Consider the following 21800-nt stretch of genomic DNA (forward strand, 5'->3'; position numbering starts at 1 on the left):
TGGCACTTTGAAATGCCTTAGAAATATCTCATTTAACCTTCACAACAACCCCATGAGGTCGGTGCCCTTATTATCTGCATTTTAAAGAATAGCATAGAGTAGTTCAATAACTTGTCCACCAGGCTTACACAGCTAGGAAGCACTAGAGTCAGGACGCTAGTGAGCGTAAGTTACTGATGAGAAGTTGTATCTCTTGGGGACTTAAAAACATTTTTTATTGAGGTGTGATCACAGTAACTGTACAGATCTAAGTCTCTGTCTTGATGATTTTACATACACATAGACACCCCTCCTGTGTAACCACCCAGATCAAGTTGTAAAATATTTCTGTCACCCCAGAAGGTTTCCTTGTGCCCCTTCCCAGTCATTGTTCCCAGTCCTTCCTCAAGACGGGATCACTGCTCTGACTTGTCACCATAGGTGATTTTGTCAGTATCTACACATCATGTGAATGGAATCCTACTGTTTGTATGGTTCTTTCCCTCGTTGTCTGTTAGATTCATTCATGTTGTTGCATGTAGCAGTGGTTGGTTCTTTTTTATTGTTGTGTGGTGTTCCATTGTTTAAATATACAACAATTAACTCTCTTATCAATGGTTATTTGGCTTTTTGTTGCAGACACTGATAAAATTGTGAGCATTCTTGAATGTGTTTTTCGGTGGACATACACACCGATTTCTCTTGGGTATGTATCCAGAAGTAGAATTGCTAGGTCCAAGGGTAGGTATATGGTCAGTTTTTGTAGATGGTGCCAGGGTGCCTGGTTTTATCAGTTATCCTCCCACCAGCAGTACCTGAGAGTTCCAGTGACTCTACATCCTTGCCAGTCAGTACTTGGTGTTGGTGATCTTTTGAATTCTGTTCGTTCAAGAAGGTGTTTGTTACACAATTTCATTGTGGTTTTTAATTGCATTTTCCTGATGAATCATCATGTTGGGCCTTACCTTTTGCTCTTGCTGGCCAATTTGTTTCTCCTCTTTTATGAAGTGACTGTAGTCTCTTATCCATTTTGCTAATTGAGTTTTTTTTTTTTTTCTGGCATTCTTTACATATTCTGGATATGAGTCTCATTGGAAATTAATATTACAAATACCTTCTCTTAATAGTTGCCCTTTTTACTCTCTTAATAGTATCATTTGATGAATGAAAGTTCAGTTTTGTGAAGTCCTTTTTATCTATATTTTTTATGATTGGTGCTTTTTGTGTTCTCTTAAAAAACTTGCTGCCTTTCCATCTCTTGGGTATTTTGAAGCAGAAAAAAATGTGAAGAAGCACCATTGTAGAACGTAAGCCACAGTCACACTGGATGCTATTGGGTTTTTGGTTTAGGATTGGCTGTTTGCTTAGAGTGGTGTTCTGGTGGTGTTCCCGTTTCTGAAGCCCTCCAGGCTTGGCAGAGCCCTTATCCCCCACAGGAGCTTCCGAGGACCTTGCAGGAGGGCTCTGTCCGTCTTGACTCAGAGACCTTGGTCAGTGTGGGCCCTCTGGGGCAGTGGTGCCCTCACGCCTGCCCAGGCTTTGGGCTCCTGGGCTCAGATCCTGGCCCTGTAACCATGGACAAGGTATTTAACCTATTTGAACCTTTGTTTGCTCATCTGTTAAGTGGGATAATGAGAATATACCAGCTTCATCGCGTAGCTGTGAAAATGAAATGAATCAATCAGCACAGCATCTGGCATGTTGTGCTAGGTTGTTGGTGTAGTTCTTCTGCTGGGATGCTGATACTACAGTTCTTTGTAGAGCCAGAAGGAGCTTGTTCGTTCCATTTATCTTTTATTGTTTTATATTTTCCCCTCATCATTCCAACTTCCCCCCTCCCTCCCCCGCCTCGGTGAGAGTTCTTTCCCTTTCTCTCCACTTTTGGTAGGAAACGCCAGGTGCATTTCAAACATGAACTAAATTATCCCACATGAAAGTGTGCTGTCTCCCAGGGACTGGCATGGAAAATGTAGAGTAATTGAGAGTTTTGCTTGTATTGTTTTGAGGAATGCGGCTGGTAGGGACACAGGGAGGGCAAATGCAGCAAGTTATTGTTTGATTCCAAAATAAAGAAAGTTGATCCTTTTACCTTGTTCTAGGAAATTCACACATAAGAGATTTATGTAATAGTGGTTTAAATTATAATGAGGGAGAAGAAACTTGGAGCCGAAGGAGTGTTTTCTAGATACCTAGAAAGGATGGTACCGTATCCAGATGTGTATACATAAGGCTGAGAGAAGATTATCTGAACTTGGGGTAAAAGAATTAGAACTAAGTGTGTTACATCCACCACCCCTCCCACCAAAAAGGGGAACTGAAGCACAAAGTGAAAAGAACTTATATTTTGATATTTCTTCTTGAAATGGAAACAAATCCTGTTGACTTTCCTGGTTATTAAAGCCCAGGGGCCCACCCTTCACAGCCTCTGACTTTGAACTCGCTCTTTGTGACTCTGGGTAGAAATTTCACCCTGTGTGCCCTGGAGGTGATGTGACATCTACAAGGTCCCTGAAGTCTCGGTGTGCCAGGCAACGATGCGGTCTCAGTGCTTGCTAGTGAGCACCTAGCAGGCAATGACCTGGGGACACTTTGGCTACTTGGCCCCGCTGTAGAGAGGGGGGTGTCTCCTCTCCAGTGTGCGGAGGACAGGAAGGACGGTGGTGGGGGCGGGTGGGCAGCCCGGGACAGTAGGCCTCAGACCTGACGTGCACCAGGATCAGCCGGGGAGGTGGTTAGAATCCGAGTTCCCAGGCTGGTCCCAGAAGCTCAGATTCAGTAAGGTGGGTTTGGTCTGGGAATCTCCATTTTAAGGGCAGGCCCAATTCTTAAGCCAATGGTGCAGGTACAACCCTGAGTGACACTCAAAGATGCAGGGCACCCAGGTCCAGGGACGTGAGAGTTCTGCAGTGGCCTGCAGCTTTGTAGACTTTGTATCTCCAAGGCATCACGGCTTTGTGCTGGGCTCCTTGAGAGGTGGAAGAGGAGAAGGCATTTCACCAGGCCTCCAAGCCAGTACGTCAGCTCTGCAGCCATGGCTGCAGCAGTCTTCAGACACCCGTGGGCCTGGTGCACAGAGCAGGCCTGTGGTGGGGAATGGGCACTCGGGTTTGCAAATGAGACCGTCTGAGAAGAGGAGGGCGGGCCCTGGCAGGTGCTGGTGGAGACAGGAGGTACTGTGTCCTTTACGCCGTCTGTGTCAGGGGCCAGTGCCCAGCATGGCCTCCACAGGAATGACCGCCTCTTGGGAATCAGTGTCCCTCTCATGCTCAGAACGCCCACTCACCCCCTGCTTGCCCACGCTCCCCTCACAGGCCCCCCGCCCCGTGCACTTGTTCACAGCCCCACCCCAGAGCCCCTCATACCCTCAACCCCTCTGTATTTACATGCTCACATCTTTGAAAACTTTTTTTAGGAGATACTGAGGGATGAACAATGAAAAGAAACAAATGTGATATTTAAAATATGTTCGACGGGACTAGATCTAGCACATTTGTCGGAACTGTGGAAATGAGCCAGGAGCAGTTGTTGTAAGTGGGTCAGAGTGAAAGACCCGCGCATGGCCAAGCCTGCGTGTGCCCTGCTGCATGTTCTGGGATCTTCAGCAGTGCTGCGGGCTCAGACAGTAGTAGGACTTAATTGCACCCAGGGGACCTTTTCCTTCCTTTTAGGTTTTCTCAACTTTAAAGATGAGGGTTTAAATGATCAATGTTTAATGTTTTGAGGGTTGCATCTTTATAGATAATCTGATAGTTCGTATTGTTTCTACAGAAAAATCCACGTACTTTTGGAGGAGGGAAGGTGGTTTATAGACTCTCTGGGGCTCGTCTGTGGACCCTAAGTAAAAATCTCCTTTAATGTGCAAAGAGGGCTCTTTTCCCCTGCTCCCAAGGTCATTTTTATGGCACACATTCCCTCCTGTGAAGCACCATCTGTAAGGGGAACGCAACTGGCACCATTTGGTACTGTATGCATGCTTTCTGCAAGGTTTATGCCCAGATGGAAAGAGTAAGCAGATTTCAATGAGAGAGTGAAGAGGCAATGCCTTTAAAGACTTAGCACCTGACGTGGCAAGCATTCAACTAAAAAGACCCCCAAAAACCCTATGTGCAGTTAATATAATTACAAAGCCAATCACCTCCAGAAGTCTCCTCCACATCAAAAGCAGTTTAGAAGCATGGGACTAGGTATTAGGAGACCAGGATCCCTCTGGCTTGGCTGTTTCCCTGACTTCTTACCTCAAGTCCAGTAATTCCATTCACTTTAACACCATTCATTTGATTCCTCCTGTGAGTAAAGCTCTTTGTGAAGCATTTTGAAGAAAAGGAATGAGTAAGGTCTCAAGGAACAAAGGTCTGAAGGGGTCCCTTTACGCATCGGTGTCCCTTGCCTGTCAGTAGGGTGTGTTTCTTGTCTCTCCCAGCCTCCGTGAGGGAGGCGGGCTCCTGAGAGGGACTTGGGAGACGGCGTTGCTTTCTGAGACTGGAGGGAGGCACCGAGGAGCTGGGGGCTTCGCCCCTCCCAGGGTCCCTGACGCCGCGACCTCCCACTGTGTCATGTGGCTGTCGCTTTAAGGGTCGCCTGCATCAGGCTCTCTCCACCTGTGGCACCGGGTTCATGTCTGTGACTTTTCTCCGCAGGCCGGGGGTCATCACCATGCAGGCGCTGTCAGAAGAGGACCGGAGGCTGTGGATGGAAGCCATGGACGGCCGGGAACCTGTGAGTGACAATTTGGGGAAGTTGAGCAGGAATGAAGGCCCTGAGTGTGTTACTTCCCTCCTGCAGTGGTTTTTGCTGTTGCCCTGAAGCTTTGGGTGCTCAAGACCGATGTACCAGAGGGCATTTTTTATCGTTGGGCTGATGTTTGTGGTTGTTGACATCGCCTCCGTGTGGCTGTGGTCCCTGAGCATTGGCCTCTCTGTCCTAAGGCATGGGTTCCGCGTGATGCTGCCCCTTCGTGCAGGCGCTTGACGTGCCCTCGGGTCTGTTAGAGGAGGCAGAGTGCACGCTGGCTTACTGGATATGTATTGGTGGCTCCAGGAAGTAGGATGCAGAGCATTATCTCAAATCCATTTTAGTGGGATATGTGATCACTAAAGTGTACAGATTAGGCAGTATTTTTTCTCATTGCTGGCTGGCTCACCCGCCTCTTGCCATAGTGGCCCACATCCCATTACACTTAGAAGGGTTGTCAAGATAGGTGGAGGGAGTTAAGCATGGTAATGTGATCTGTGCTCCCATATCAGAGATGCTGGCCATCCCTGGGTGATGTAATCTTGTGATTTTTCTGCATCTTGTGACATGTAGAATCCATGTAAATAAGAGCCCTGGGGAAGTCCCTAGAGCCAGAATAGTCATCTTATCTTGGTGCCAAGGATCTCAACTCATGTTCAGCAAATCTGAAGGTTACAGAAATCCTAACAGTGCAATCACCATGTTCTACCAGTAAAAGGCAAAAAAGAATCCAAAATGTCAGAGAGCCAATATGATCACTTGCGAAGACATTATCCAGAGGGGAAAATGTGTGCAAGGGACATTAGGCCATGTCCTCCTTTGAGGTAGAGCTCTGTGTTAAGCTGGGTGTACAGTATAGATGATTCCAGTTCATTTGTGTGTCTCTTTCTCAGCCTACCCTGGTTAGGCGTTTATATTGATTAATGGACTGTTCTACTCAGTTATTTTGTATACAAATATGTAACTCAGTTCAGTTAGCTTAGTGTGAACAAATAACTAATGTTTTTATACTATTTAGGAGTATAGAGCACAGCTTAAAGAACTATGTAAGGATTTTGGCACAGTGTGCTAAACTCTAACTAAGCATTATTTAATCTTAATTCTTCTGGGCTAAAATATAAGATTGCCATGGTTTTCTCTGCATACGATTGTTACTGATAGAAACTCCCTCAAAAGCAGATACACATTTCTACCTTTAGGGCTTTGCAAACACAATAGCTGCTTATCTTAAGAGGCTTTTGAAAGCAACTTCTCTCGGAGCCAGAGGCGAGGAGCCGGTGCCCAGCAACGTCATTCTGTTATAGTCAGCCTATGGCTTCCAAGGTGGTTCCTGTTATCACCATTTTCCAGCCAGATAATGGAGATGAAAGCATCTGGGACCCAGAAGGTGCACATGCCACTTCCACCAGTCCAAATTTAGGTATGTGGCCTGTTATCTACAAAGGAGAATGGGAATGTAGGCTAAATGCTGACAGCCACGGGCCCAGCCAGAGCACAGGGCATCTTACTGCTTCAAGGAAGAAGAAGAGAACCATGGGGTGGCAATAGAGTGTACCTGCATGGCAGCTAGAGTTTGAACCCATGTCTAGCCTTAGACATTTTTGGTTTTCATATGTAATACAGATGAACTGTCTAATTGCCTTCTAAGAATTCTCACACAGTTCATCTTTACAGTACTTTCTCTGACTCTCTTGATTCATCAAGTTATAGGGGGAGGAAATACCCAGAAAGAAACATCCTATCAGGGCATACTGTTCTTGGTGTGGGTAAATGATCCCCTGCTGCTGACATGCTTCCCGCCCCGACCCCAGTAAGCTCGAGATCTAAAACTGCTTTACCAGTTCCACTGTAAGCCTCTCCCTCCTCACTCTCCCCAGGACTTGGTGCTTGTTCTCCGTATATAATCGGTCTTCTTACTAACCACGTCAGTCTTCCCGTAGATTAACATCTGGCTTCTGCAGACGGAAAGCATACTGTTGAAAGACATGTCTCCTTGCTTCAGAATGTACACATGAAAACAAGCTGAAACACAAAGTAATTCTGTTTCTAAACATAATGCAAAGTTATTTCTTCACAGGAACATACAGCTTTCATTGAAAACCACAGCTTTGTGTGCTTTTTAGTTTTCTGAAGAGAGATAAATACCTTTGTGTGCTTTTTAGTTTTCTGAAGAGAGACAAGTGATGACTGCATAATTGGCAGGAATATTAGGCTTAATTTAGTCTCCCATTGCTGAGAACCTCTAGGGAACATTACTGGACATACATACCCAATATACAATTAGCAGCTCCAGTTTTAATCACCATGTCCCTAATTAGTTAAACCTGCCCCCTTGGGAGTTTTGGCTTTGCTAAGGGAGCGGAAACCTCTGTCTCGCTGGTCAGAGTATTTCCCTTGTTTTAGGGAGATGTTAATGGCAGCACCTAACATTTCTTTTTATACATACAGCTCAGTTTTCTGTGGTTGATTATTCATTGTTGGATTCTTTCATTGTTCAGTAACAGCTTCGGATGGTGGGTTGGGGAAAAAAACCTAAGAGAACACTCTATCAGTTGATTTTACAGTGTTTTAGCTAATTGTTGCATAAATTATAGTTTTTAGCACCCAGTGACATAATAGCCAAAAGAAATGTCAAATGTCTTTGTGGTATTGATGGATATTTAATAGAGGAAGAAATTAGAGTTGTGTTCTTACAGTGAGCATTATGGTTTTTATCTGTGTAGTGAATTTGAATTCATAGGAAGGAAACCCAGTTCAAACTTGCCTGAGATGCTGGATTTATTGGCTTACATAACTGAAAAATGTTGTGGAGTATAATGGTTCTGGCTTATCTGAATCCAGAAATTTCCATAATATTTGCAGCTGGGGTTCTAGTTTGCATGATATTATCAAGAACAGGAGTCAGGAAACTGCCTGTAAAATGGGCCAGGTAGTATTTTAGGTTTTGGGAGCCATATGGTCATTATTGAAGCTACTCAGTTTTGCTGTTGCAACTCAAAAATAGCCATAGACAATATGTTTTGAGTGGGTGTGACCACATTTCAGTAAAACTTACAAAAATGGGTAGAAGACCAGATTTCAGTCATGGGCCATAGCTTATTGATCCCTGATCTGTAAGTCTAGTGGAAAGAGAGCTTTATATAATATTATGTAATTTACATAATAAAGAAATTCCATATTTGAATTTTACTGAACTAAACACCTAAACCCCAGAGGATGGGATACATGAATTGACCAGACCTGACTCACTTGCTCACTGCACTAGAGCCGTATTAATGATTAGGGAAAGTTGGCTTCCCCTGAGGGAAAATCAAAGTATTGTTATATGAGAAAGAGGGATAGGCAAAAATGACACAGTTTCTCTCTATTCTGATACCTATATTCCATTAAATTTTCTATTCAAGGAGCGTACTCTTTGATATGTGGCCAAACTTGTAAACCACAACTTTACCACAAACTTCATGCTTAATGATGAAAGACTGAATGCTTTTGCCCTAAGAATGTAAACAAGACAGAGACTTCACTCTTACCACTCTTATTCAGCAAAGTACTGGGACACTTAGCCAGAGCTGTAGAACAAGACAGTAAAATACAAGGCATATAGATCTGTACAGGAAAAGACACCATCAGCAGAGCAAAAAACATCCTACAGTTCGGGAGAATATATTTGTAAATGACAGATCTGACAAGGGGTTAACATCCAAATATATATAAAGCACTCACACACCTCAACACCCAAAAAGAAAATAACCCTATTAAAAAATGGGCAGAGGATATGAAGAGACACTTCTCCAAAGAAATTCAGATGGCCAACAGGCAAATGAAAAGATGTTCCATATCACTAATTATCAGGGAAATGCAAATTAAAACCACAGTGAGATATCACCTCACACGAGTTAGGATGGCCAACATAGAAAAGACTAGGGACAACAAATGCTGGTGAGGATGCGGAGAAAGGGGAACCCTCCCACACTGCTGGTGGGAATGTAAACTAGTTCAACCATTGTGGAAAGCAGTATGGAGGTTCCTCAAAACACTAAAAATAGAAATACCACTTGACTGAGGAATTCCTCTCCTAGGAATTTACCCTAAGAATGCAGGATCCCAGTTTGAAAAAGACATGCACCCCTATGTTTATCGCAGCACTATTTACAATAGCCAAGAAATGGAAGCAACCTAAGTGTCCATCAGTAGATGAATGGATAAAGAAGATGTCTCATATATACACAATGAAATATTATTCAGCCATAAAAGAAAACAAATCCTACCATTTGCAACAACATGGATGGAGCTAGAGGATGTTATGCTCAGTGAAATAAGCCAAGTGGAGAAAGATAAGTACCAAATGATTTGACTCATCTGTGGAGTATAAGAACAAAGCAAAAACTGAAAGAACAAAACAGCAGCAGAATCACAGAACCCAAGAATGGACCAACAGTTACCAAAGGGAAAGGGACTGGGGAGGGTGGGTGGGAAGGGAGCAATAAGGGGAATAAGGGGCATTATGATTAGCACGCATAACGTAGCGGGGGGGCACGGGGAAGGCAGGGTAGCACAAAGAAGACAAGTAGTGACTCTATAGCATCTTACTACGCTGATGGACAGTGACTGTAATGGGGTATGTGGTGAGGACTTGATAATGGGGGGAATATAGTAACCACAATGTTGGTCATGTGATTGTATATTAATGATACCAAAAATAAATAAATAAATACATAAAATAGCTCGAAGTACAATGAAAAAAAAAAGGCATGTAGATATGAGTCCATAGCCATTAAAAAAATTCTACAAGCTACCTAGTCAGATAAAGTTTTGAAATGGTGCCGTTGGATTTTTTCTCTTTCTGTTAAGTCTGGGTTGATGAACTATAGAGTCAATATTGCATTTACATATGCTTTCCTTTTAATCATCTGTGGCCATTGTCTTAGTTTTGAGAAGAGACTTTCCATTTTAAATTGGACATAGAACTTTAGATCAAGCTGTGTAAATACTACAGCCAGAGAAGTTTCAGAGACAGTAAATTTCCATTTTCCCAATTTCTTATAACTAAAGTTATCTATTTTTTTCTCTTTGCATATTGCTTATAAGCATGTTTGCTAAAAGCAAGCAGGTTAGAATCACTACCAGTCCACCGTCACTGCCAACACATACACACCCAAGCTGAGGTATTTATTATTCTCTCTCCACTGTTGGAAAGATGTCTCAGTAAATCAGTGGGACTTACCGGGTATAACCTGCAGCGCCAGAGCTTGGATCAGCCTCCTAAAATTGTGTTTCCATATATTCCCTTATCTGTGATTAATGGTGTCTATCTGGAACTGCTTCTGTTACCTCCTTATTTTAGAGGTATTATCCCAAAGATTTTTCAGTAAAATTTATTTCTCTACTTTGATCCAGTACTTGAACCTTTTTTGACAGCCAGAAGGTTAGAAGGTTGGCAGATGCCAGAATTATGTGGAATTAGATTAGGAAGATACGAAATAGGTGGTGTAGTATCAAAGACTGTGTGTAAATCCTTGTATTAGTTTGAAACTATGAACTTAACTTACTACCTTTGTGGGTCAAAAAATGGCCAGATATTGGTGATTTCATAAGGCTCAAGCTCTACTTGTGGAGTAAAAAGAGGCCCACATCTAGGCCAGTATCACACCATTATCTATATAAGAGGGAACCCTGTCTTAAAAGAGCAGTCAGTGGTTGATCTTAGATAGATAATCCAGGTCTCCTACATTCCAGCTCTGTGCTATTTTTAATACAACACACACTGCTGAATTATTAGGAGTCCATAGTTGAATGGTATCTGCCCTTCCTTTTAATTGGAGCTGCTCTCTGTGGCTACTGCAGTGGAGGAAGGAAAAAGGGGGAGAAGAAGGAAAACCCACTCCTATAGGGCAAAGTAATGTGGCTTTGTTATGCTTACCTCCCTTTTAAAGAAATCTTCTGTTTTACTCCTTGTAGACTTTGGGACTGAATAGAGTCCTCTTCTTTTAGCTTTTTCTGCTGTGCCCAAACTTTAGCCCCTGAATTCTTCAAGAACTCATAGAGGGCAGTTGCATTGCTCGCATCTTATGCTCTGCACCTGATGTCTGTAAGAGTGAGCTGTCAGAGTGTTTAAAGGAAAAGGTAAGCTCGATTACTGTTAAGATGAGATTCCAGGATCAGTAGTAGAATGTCATAGTACCTGAGAATGTGGGCTTAGGCAGCCTGAGTTGAATTCCATCACTGTTAACGGCTCTCTAACACTGGAAAATGACTGAGTCCCATTTGGGCATAATTCTGTGCCTGCAAAATGGGGATAATAATAATACCTTCCTATAAGATTGTTTTGTAAGGGTCAACATGTATGTAGAGTGCCTAGCACAAGGCCTGTACATGATAAAGTGCTCATTAAAAGTTATTCTCACTAGCATCTTTTGGGAAAGGAGGGGCAGATACTGGGATATCTGGATTCTTTTTCTAGCTCCATTTCTAAAGTACTTGGCTCATTTGAGCACAGAGTTTATTTATTAGTCCCCTTGTCTGGGTTCACCACAGTTCAGGGCAGGGACTGCTTTTACTAGTATGGAAAAAGTGAGGTCATTTAGCAGTCAGTTCAAACGTTCCAGCTATGAGTGAGTGGAACAGCATGAAGTAATTGTTAGCCTCCTTTGCTACAATGCAGCCCAGGCCTGGCAATTCATAATCCCAGCTGTATGCGAAGCTCAACTTGCCACTCGATGCTGGTGCCCGAGTTTTCCTTTCTCTGGCAAAATAAGTGATCTCAGGAGTATGGATGGTGGAGAAAGTGTGGGATGGAATTGCTAAGCTCTGGTGTGATGATGAAGCCCTCACTCCTTTATCAGTGAAACGATAGTTTGCAAGGGTAGTTCTGCCCATTTTGGAGCTCTTGTTATACTGTCACATAGTGTGAACTGGCCACGAGTCTGAAAGTGAGGTCTCTAATTAGCTCTCCATTTCCCCCACTCGGCACCCAGCTGTTGGGCGATGGGATTGTACCTCTACGTCATTTTGTCATTTTTTTTCACTTACTGGATCAGTAAGCTGGCTGAAAGCTTCGTCTTTGAGTCATATGGATATTTTATATATATAGCATGAATTATATCACACCAATGTGCTTAAGTCTTAACAGAAATTTAAAACTATTCACTTTGATTCTTGTTCTCTTTGGTTAGATGTTCTTGAGAACAATTTCTCATGAAAACTGGGGACCAAGCAACTTAGCTACAAGGGGGAGAAAAGAGAAGGAGGTCCCATGAAATTGTTCTGTGCTGGAGAGTTGATGAAACTTTTCTAAGAAATGGAAATGTTGATAGCCAGAAGATTCTTTGCTTGAACATTGTGACTTACTAACATGTTGGTGGCACTCATTCAGGTCTTAGGCATTCTTCTTTCAGCGTTCAGCAAACATTTACAGATTGTCTACCACCACTCTGATAGACAGTGAAGATGCCAAGATGACAGGCCACATGAACATAAATTTGATTTCTTTGCTGCTCTTTCCCCCTTGCCCAGCACAATGGCTGGCACAGAGTAAGCACTCAGCAAATATTTGTTGAAAACTAGAGTCAAAACGAAAGGGAGTGGTTGAGGATAACCGAGGTGTTTTTTTTGTGTGTGTGTTGTTTTGTTTAGGGAACTGGCCTGCTTCCATTACCTGAGAGTGTGTGGGTGGATTTGAAGTTACTTGAATTCCTTGGTTTTATAGTTCATTTAGGTACATATCTTCCTACTTGTACCAGAATTTAGCTGAGTGATCATTGATCTTTTTTGTGCCGTGGATTCATTTGATAATCAAGTAAAGCCTTTAGACTCTTTCTCAGAATAATGCATAAAATAAAATACATGGTTTACAAATGAAGAAAATTATGTAGAAATGTAGCAATGAAAATATTAAAACCACTTGTTTTATGCTGTGTTACTGCATTAAATAGTAAAATGTGAGAGCAGGTCTGATAACTCTTGTAAATGATATTTCAGATTACTTGCAGCAGCCCTAACGTTATATGGAAAATCCGTGATTTCCATTGGTGACAAAGTTGCAGATATTGCTAATGATACAGTGGTCTGTTGCCCAGGTTCATGTTTGAAGGAAATACTAAATTTCAGTTCAAGGCTAATGTAAACAAAGGTTTATTTTTTTTCCCTCACCATCCAAGTTCACGGAAACCTGCATTCTGTATATGAACTCCATTTCTCCATTTCTCTGCAAAGACGTTTTGAGACACTTTCTCCTTGATTTTGTCTCAGCTTGAAATTGTACATTGATTAGTTTGATTTTTTCATATAATATCTGTCCCCCCGATGGACTGTCATCTCCAACAAGGCAGGAACATTATCAGGGTTTTTGGGGGAAGGGAGGTTTATATCTTTTGCACCTGGTATTTGGCAAAGAGAAGGTGTTCAGTACATATTTGTTAAATAATTGCATGAACGAACCTAAGGAAAACTAAAGCATGGGTGGTTTAGGGTGACTTGTTTTAAACTGAGGCTGTTCCCTGGCATTTCCCCACCTACCTTTATGGATCTTCACATATCCACTGTTTAATACTTGTACTTCTGTGTTCACTTTCTTTGTTCTAAATGTAACAAAGCCCTTTTGATTATTTTTATCGTTTTCTGCAAGCCTCAGGTCATGGGGAACTTCCTCTTTATACCATTACCTTTCTAGGCTTGAGCCCCTCATTTAAATTTTCATTGCATGTCCTCCTTTACTCTTCTGTCATTATTTTTTATTTTATTATTTAGCTTGACCTCTGGGGGAGTAGGATTGGTTGTGAGAGGGACTTCGAACATTTACTTCTGAATTGTTTGAACTTTTCATAGTTGTCATGTGTTAATTTTGTTTTTAAATGAAAATCATAATGGAGGGGTCCCTGTGAGTCATGTCTATTCTTCAGAAGCCTCTCTCACCCTCTTGGGCACTGACGTTAGTTACAGTTGCATCAGCGTGCTGTGCTTGGGGAACCTTCCATCTCCAGCCAAAATGAAAGGAAGGAGTCCCTTTATAGAGCTAAATATGTAATGCATATCCCTCCAGATCTTTCTCTGTGTATGTGTATACACACACACACACACACACACACACACACAAGAAATAAATTTTTCTGTTTTGTGGAATTTTTTTACATAGTATAGCTTTACTATAAATTATTAAATGTTTAGTCTTTGACAGGTTGTTTTCAGCTTTTCATTACATCATTATAATGATGTAAGCAGAATCCCTTGTATATACTTCATTGTTTACCTATTCGGGCATTTTTCTAGGCCATATGTCAAGTGGAATTGCATGTTGAATGGTATGCACATTTAGTATCTTAGTAGATATTGACAAATTATTCTCTCTGTAAAAAAGTACCAAATTGTACTTCATCCAATCACTTATGAGGGTGCCCATTTTCTCCAAACCTTTGAATTTGTGTGTGTGTGTGTGTGTTAATCTGATGGAAAGTTTTATTTCCATTTCCATTCCTCAAATTACTAATGAGATTGAAAATCTTTTCTCATGTTTCTCAACCATTTCCATTTTTCCTTTTTCATACAGTAGTATATGTAAAATGCATGACAGAGTGTCTGGTACATGATTCATGCTATATAGAGTAGTAATAGCATTCCTTTTTCAAACTTCTGGTCTTGGGATTCACCCACCTTTTTCTCAGTTCTGCTTTCTAAAGCTCAGTGTAAACACCTAACTTTTTCTAGAGTTCTTTGCTTGGCTAGTAAGACTTTTCCACTTCATCCTTGCTGGCATCTCTTATTTTCTAGCAACCTGCCCAGGCTCAGGTTTGTGGTGGTAAATAACAAAGGGCACTCCTGCCATCTCCCCTGAGCTGCTGCTCTCCTGGTCCTCTAGGCTGCAGGATGTGCAGGATTATCTAAGCATCCTCTGCACCTCTCTGCTCAGCAGCTGTTGGACTGCCCAGGTGCATCCAAGGTCGTTCTTGGTCCCAAGCAGAGAATCCCCCTTCCCTTCTCCGGGAGCCTCAGGGGCTGCAGCTTCTCCCAGCTGCAAGCATGCCCTCCCCAGTCTGGCTGACGTGTGTGCCCTTCTCAGCCCCTCTGCCCCTGGTGCCCTCTCTGCAAAGAGAGAAGGGGCCTGCTGCTACTCTCTACACCCGTTCTGGAGGGCAGTCCCTGTTCTGTCTCCTCTCTGTTTTGTTGACTCTACACACAATTGTATATTTTTTAGAAGTTCCTTTCTTGATATATGTGGCCTGGGTTAACTATTGCCCACCTCCTCTGAAGAGGTTGGCATAAGCAAGGCTATAACCCAGAAGGTTTCAGTCACCAGTTAGGTGGTCATTTGAATCAGAATTAAGGCCGGAATAGGAGTTCCCTATTTTGTTTCCTCCATCTGGAAGATGACATTTTTGCAGATCCAGAAATTATCAGGGGCCTCTAGGGGTGTGTATGTGTATGTATTAGCTCTTTTAAAAAGTCTTTTCAATTTTCATTTTGAAATCATTTCAGACTTATAAAAGGTTTGCAAAAATAGTACAAAGGATTCCAGAATACCCTTCACTCAGATGCCCCAAATATTAATATTTAACATAACTACAGTAAAATTATCAAACCAGGAAGTTCATAGTGATACAATGTTACTATTTTACAGGTCCCAAATTTTGTCCTAGTAATGTATTTTTTTTGTCTAGGATTCCATTCAGAGTCACACATTTAGTTGTCACATCTTAGTTTCATTTAACCTGGAACAGTTTAGAGGCTTGGATTTTTAAAGTCACATGACCATCCACACATATCCAGATAGTCGAAAATCCCCCATCATGACAGTATTCTATTTCTGCTCTCATCTTGGGGTGGATTTTAGGACTGTTGTTAGTATCCTCCCACCATCTGGGTAATAATTCATACCTTTGCCCAGTCAAACCACTTACATTTGTGTCTTCTTCCAAAGGCTGATATACATCCCACTGCATGTTTGTAGATTTTCTTAAAATGTTTCTCCTGAGCATTTTGTCTTCTGTCTGCTCACATATATTCTTCCTAGTCAATTTACTATGTTTGTTATCTGTACTGTAGTTGTTGATTCAAAGGCACGTGAGGCCATAACGTCCAATGGACATTCCCTAGCGTGGCCTCCCTCTGTAGCAGCAGGACTTGCTCCTTTGGCCGTCTCTCAGGTGATACGGCAGTGATTCATGCAAGTGGAGATAATGGTTGGATTGGCTTCAGTTTTTTTCCTCTGCGGGAAAGACAGTCAATAAAAAAAGATTTTTGTAGAGTGTCTTTGTTCATTTGAAGAATGATTGAACTGGCTCTTATGTCCATTTCTGCAGTTTTCTCTTATACCCTAAAAGCCCAAAAGAGGTCATACTTGCTAGCGATCAAATCAATGACAGCATTTAAAAAATATATTGACAGGAGTATCTGGAGGTAGTTTGAATATTAGGAAGTCTGTGAATTAGGTTGTTTGCTTTGTGGTGAGGTGTGGAACAAGGTAAGCATTTTGAAAAATTATCTTTGGGTTTACTGATTTGGGCTCCAGTGTGGTCAAGTCAAGAGGGCTCATGATGCCAGTGCTGCTGCACTTTTTGTAGTTGTGTTTCCAGAAGTGCCTCACCGTGACCCTGGAAGAAAACACCAGAACAAGTACACGCATCCTAAAAGCAGAGCCATTTTTTAGTATGGTCTTAAAAATCTTCCCTGTCAGTCGTCTAAAAAGTAGCAGAGACGTGTGGCCTAGTGGTTACAGCCAAAGGCGGAGCGGGAGCGCGGCCCTGGCCGGCCCCCAGCCAGCTGCTGTTGCTCCCGAGTGCTGTGTGGTCTTGACCCGTGCCTAGAAGAACAGGTCCCCCGCCCTGATCTTTTCCTCTTTATTTATAAAAGCAAAACAGAAGGGGGGTGAGGGGAACAAGAACCTGAGCTAAGATTCCTCAGGTGAGAAACATACCTTCTTGTAATTAGTCATTGCTAATTAGTTTTGTTCACCCCGTAATTCTAAAAAGAGCTTTACTTCAGCCAGACTAAGGAAATCATCAATGTTCTTGGGGTAAATTGATGTGAATTTATTGCTTTTGTTCTGTTGTATTTTTGGGTGAGGAGTACAGAGGGTTGAAACATATCAGAGCACCTGTTGATTTTTCCCCTTGGAACTCCTGAGCGGAGATGAACGCTGTCTTTAATGGTGTCCGCTAGGCTAGACCCTGGGTGAATAACACAGCGCCTTTCTTTGGTCTGTACCTCTGTGTCGTCATCGGGGAGGATGTTGACTTACTGAGGGCAGGGGTTCTTCATGTCTTTCTGTCTTGGTGCTTAGTAAAGTGCTATGGAGCATATTTAATAAGTACTTAGGACTAATGAACTACCTTGGACGCAGGGAATTGAGCGGAGTTCTGTTACGCGATCTGCAGTCCGGTTCATCTGTTGAATGTCTTGGGTTCTGATCGGTAGTGGGCCACTCTAAATAGAAATCCATAATGGCAAGGATCTTGACTTCCTTGTTCTTCATTACGTCCCAGCACCTAGAACAACCCCAGGTCAAGATCCATGTTCAATAAATATATTTTGAGTGAGTGAATGAAAAAGAATGCTCAGGTGTGTTTCTCTTTTTAGCCACAGGCTTGGAGCTTACTACACTACTTCCATGCTGCATTTCCTTCTCCATCTCTTTGTGATTGTTGGTATATGGCAGAAATCAGTCCGCTGTACCCGAGAAAGTCGCAGCTTAGAAGGTTTATTAGAGACCAAGGATCTGGAATTAGTTGAGAAGTTTGTAATCTTTCAACTGTTGTATACTGTCCCTAACACCAACAATAAAGTTAGGATATATATGTATGTATGTATATACATATGTATGTATAATATATATGCATGCACTGGTGTGTATGTATTACATATATTTTTGAATTTCTTGTCATCTTGCTTTTCTTGAACTTTCCAAAAATATATAAATGTTCTTAGAGGTCTGGTTTCTGATGGTCAAGTCTCCATGCTGTAAAAGAAGTTATGACCACCAATATCCTTGTGGCCATGCTGAAGAAGCTAAAAATTGATAGATAAGGGCTGATCACTTCCATTTCCTGAAGTGAGTAATTTACTTTGGCCCTTTATTTAGAACATCAACAATATATACCCTAAGAAAAAGTGTGTGTGTGTACATATGCTCATGTGCACACACACACACACATACACACCCCTGCAATGATGAGATACAACTGGGAAGTTGACTATGTAGTCATTTATTGTAATTCCCTGACTGGGTTTCACTCTGTATGCATGGATATCTGCAGTGGTTGCCTTTGTTTATTCCAGTGGTAGTAGTGAAAGGGCCAAGTGCTTGAATCCTGAGTTGGAACCTTGAGCAATTTGTGTAACTTCTTTGAGTTTCAGTTCACCCAGCTGTAAAAGGAGGTAAATACCATACTTATGAAGACTTGAGATCCCACATTGTTTCACATCAGTTCTATTAGCTGTCCAATTGACAATGAACTCCAGAGACTTGAAGATTCTATATATGTCTGCATATATATATTGTATTACATCATTGTCTAGTGAGTTCCCAGATCTATCCTGACCCTATGCTGACTGCCTTTCGGGCTAGAATAGTCAGTGGAGCTATATAATAAATCAGAAAGATCCAGTATGGTATATTTTATTTTGCAGGGTAGGGAAGAGCAGGGCTTGGAAGAGCATATAAAGCAGGGAAGCAGAAAAAGACCCCAAAAGTTTAGGACTGAAAACTGGAGGAAAATGTGATTGTGAAATTGTCAGGCCAGTTTTGCCGACTTGATGTTAGAATGGTAGCTGTATATTAAGCAAGTATGGAATTTCCTAATGAGGTTTTATAGTGTAATTTCCAGAGGTAGTTGAAATATCTTGGCGGATGGGATGATGGGGCTTCTTAGGCTATACTTCTCTGCTGTCTTTTTGCAAAAAGTTGAGAGGCCAAATGATTAATACTTTCCTCTGAACAGGCTCAGGACCTGAGCCCAGTCACCCTCACTGGTTCTAGTAAGGCTTCATTTTTGCCATTATCATTTTTTTAGTCCCAAAATCTAATCATAATGAATATTATAGTGAGGCTGTTCTGTGTATAGTGCCAATATAACCTGATCAGAATCAGTTTTTGGAGGTCAAGATAAATTTTACCTGGAATGTGGGCTGTTTCCTTGGGTGGATGCATCAGTCAGTATTCTTACTGGGTTCAAGACCGTGGAGTAGATTGTTCTAAACCCTGGGCACCTCGTAGTTGACTAGGTTCTCATCACAATCAAAGGAAGATTGGTACAAGCAGAGCAACTGGACCCAGAGGGAAGTCTGAGAGGTGAGGAGGGTGGAGGTGACTGGAACTTGACTGTGTCGTGCTGACCTGATGAACGAGGCCTCCCCACTCTGGGATCCAAGGGCGGACCTGGCGAGGGGCGCAGTGGTGACGCCTGAGAAGCCCCTGGCTTGCCAGGCAACATGTTCGTGTGTGGGTTTGCTGGAAAGAAAAGTTCATAGCATTTCTTAGTTTGTCAGTGGGCGCCGTGGCCCACTGCCACATGGTCATTTCACAAGAATAAATATTTTGGGGAAAGCTCTCTGTTCTTAATACCCATAAAGTCACGGCATATTGTTTCTTCTGAGTCCACTTGTGAGCGGAAGACAATTTTGGAAGGCCTCACGGCTCTTTGTATTTTTCTGCTGTGTTTTGTTCACTGCATTCTGAGCTTGCCCAGAGATGAAGTACACCCTCATGTCTTTCACAGATGAGGTATACAGAGGACAAACTTTGAAGAGTGAGTGAGCAAGCTTGTGTGTGATTGAGAGAGAGAGAGAAAGAAAGGAGAGTGGGGTAAGGGAGTGGGGAGAGGCAGGCAGAGAATTAGAGGCAGAGGGACAGGGAGCACACGCTTTTGGGGGTTGTTTTAGTCTCATTATTTGGTTTTCAAGTCAGATGGATACTGACGAAATTCACTTCCTTTTAGTTAGTGCGTATGCTTTCTTCTTTGGGACTGCCACAATTAACTCAATTAACACAATTAACTCAGACTAATGGTGTGGTTTTCTTTTTTAACGCTTTTTTGTGTAGCTTTAAAAAGTTTTGCTTGCAAGAAAAGTAGAATCAACCTTGTGTTTTCTTTTTCCTGGACAACTGTATTCCTTTCAGTTTCTGTCCCAGGTTCAAGCAAGAAATGCTTAGGGTGATCCTGCATGCTCTTTCTTGTTTGGTTCCATTATTATCAAAGTGAGGGGTTTCCAACATTGACACCCAGGCTGAGTCACTGACCAAGAAAGCCAACTTCATGGTTATATGAAAGTCTGTGAATCTGTACTTGCTTTAGTCAGACTGATCCTGGGCTGAGTTATGTTAGAGACCTATTTAGATGAGACAAGACCCTCTCTCAAATAAATACAGACCCCAGAGATGGCTATATGAGCCACAGAAAGAACAGAGATACTGGTCAGGGGTATGGGCTGGCTCCTGTGAAAGCGCACTGTCTGGGGAGCGTGTCTTGCACTGAGACTGAGTCAGTCCTGGGGGTCTTTTCTTGGGAGTAGTTTCTAGGGTGGCAGATATTTGGGAATGGAAACAGGACTTTCTCTCAGAATGGGCATTGTCTGAAAGACATTGGAGGAAGGCTAGAGGTGTGGAGCGAGAAGGGGGTCACCCATTATGTTCCCACATGAATACTTATTCGGTCCCCAGCATCTGTGCCTCACTTGGAGTGACAGGAGGAGGACCAAGCTGGGATCCAGTGGGTCAGCTCGCTGTGGACTTTGGGCAAGTTGGCCAACTTTCAGGGCGGGATCACCTCATCTGAAAAACAAAGGAGCTTGTCAGGGTGGTGGGCGTGTCCGTCTTTAGGATCTTACCGGTCTGAGGGGGGCCCTCCCGGCTCTGAGATGTGGATCCAAATCTGACCGAATGACCAGCCAAGATCTGGCCACTTGGAGTGGCCGAGGGCCCTGCCCCCGCGTCGCCGTGCCACCCTGGTTGCTCGTTGAGAAAGTTCTGCTGCGGCCGCTGGATTGGAGCCTGAACGCACCATGAACGGAGTACGTGGGTTGGAGGTGTGGTTGCTGTATTAGTTTCCGAGGGCTGAAGAAACAAATCACCACAAACTGGGTGGCTTACGATAGTACAGAGCTATTCTCTCATAGTTCTGACAGCCAGAAGTGCTGAATGAAGATGTCAGCAGGGCCACACTGCCTCCACGTTCTCCAGGGGAGACTCGTGCCTTGCTCCTTGCGGCCTCTCCTGCCTCCAGGCTCTCCTTGGCTCACGGTGGCGTCATTCCAGTTTCTGCCTCTGTCTTCACCTGGCCTTCTCTTTCCGTGTCTTTTCCTATTCTGTCTCTTTTAAGGACACTTATCATTGGATTTAGGGCCCACTGGTAATCCACGATGATCTTTTCTTAATTCGATCTGCAAGGACTCTTTCCAAATGCGGTCACATTCACAAGTTCTGAGGGTGAGGACATACACATACCTTTTTATTGCTCAACTCATCAGAGCAGGTAAATTAATTTTCTTGGTCTCGTACGAGGTGGCACATGCCATCTTTGCTGCCAACATTTGGCTCTGAGAGGGGCCTCTGATTGGGGAGCTTTCTCGTATGGGTTTGTTTGTTTTGTGTCTGTATGTTGTCTAAGTCAGATGTTCTCAAATCTCCTGTAGCATTTGCCTGGAAATGGCTTTCTCACGGCCCTTCAGCATCCCCTATAGACATTGTACCATGGCTGTTAGCAGAGGAAAGCTTTGCTTCCTTAGGGGAGGTGGGAGGTACGGGCAACTTTGCATAGAAAAGTGAAAAGTTTTTTAAGAAAAATGGAGCTGGACTTTGTTCCATGGACTATTCCTTTGTTATTCAAAGGCAGAAACAGCTGTTTCCTCTGAAGGAACGCAGTCCTTGCTGGACTCCTTTAACCATTGGCATTTGGCTGTTAGCATGTTTGCTTGTTTTTAAGATGGTAGCAGCCACAAGGGCACGGAGAGGGCATAGCTTATAACACGTTGCCGCACCCAGTGCATCTGACCCATGCATGGTCTGTCTGGACAAGATGAGCATCCACACCAGCCAGAATGCCCCTCACTAGAGTCACACTGCTACTCTCCTTCATTGCCACATGAGAGGGTATAAGCTACTCTTC

At 42.9% G+C, this 21800-nt stretch overlaps 1 protein-coding gene across 7 annotated transcripts in view; it reads left to right on the top strand.

Annotated features, from left to right (window-relative positions):
• Positions 1-21800, top strand: part of ARHGAP26 (Rho GTPase activating protein 26) — a 427146-nt gene that overhangs the window by 158420 nt on the left and 246926 nt on the right. For all 7 annotated transcript variants that reach the window (XR_005026783.2, XM_057491033.1, XM_057491032.1 and 4 more), the window contains exon 11: positions 4617-4695. Coding sequence is in view for 6 of the 7 variants with exons in the window: in XM_057491033.1 (XP_057347016.1) it covers positions 4617-4695 (79 nt within the window). In the remaining variant the exon portion in view is untranslated. The remainder of the gene's footprint in view (positions 1-4616; positions 4696-21800) is intronic.

Source organism: Manis pentadactyla, chromosome 13 (assembly GCF_030020395.1).
Source record: "Manis pentadactyla isolate mManPen7 chromosome 13, mManPen7.hap1, whole genome shotgun sequence".
Classification (NCBI taxonomy): Eukaryota; Metazoa; Chordata; class Mammalia; order Pholidota; family Manidae; genus Manis; species Manis pentadactyla.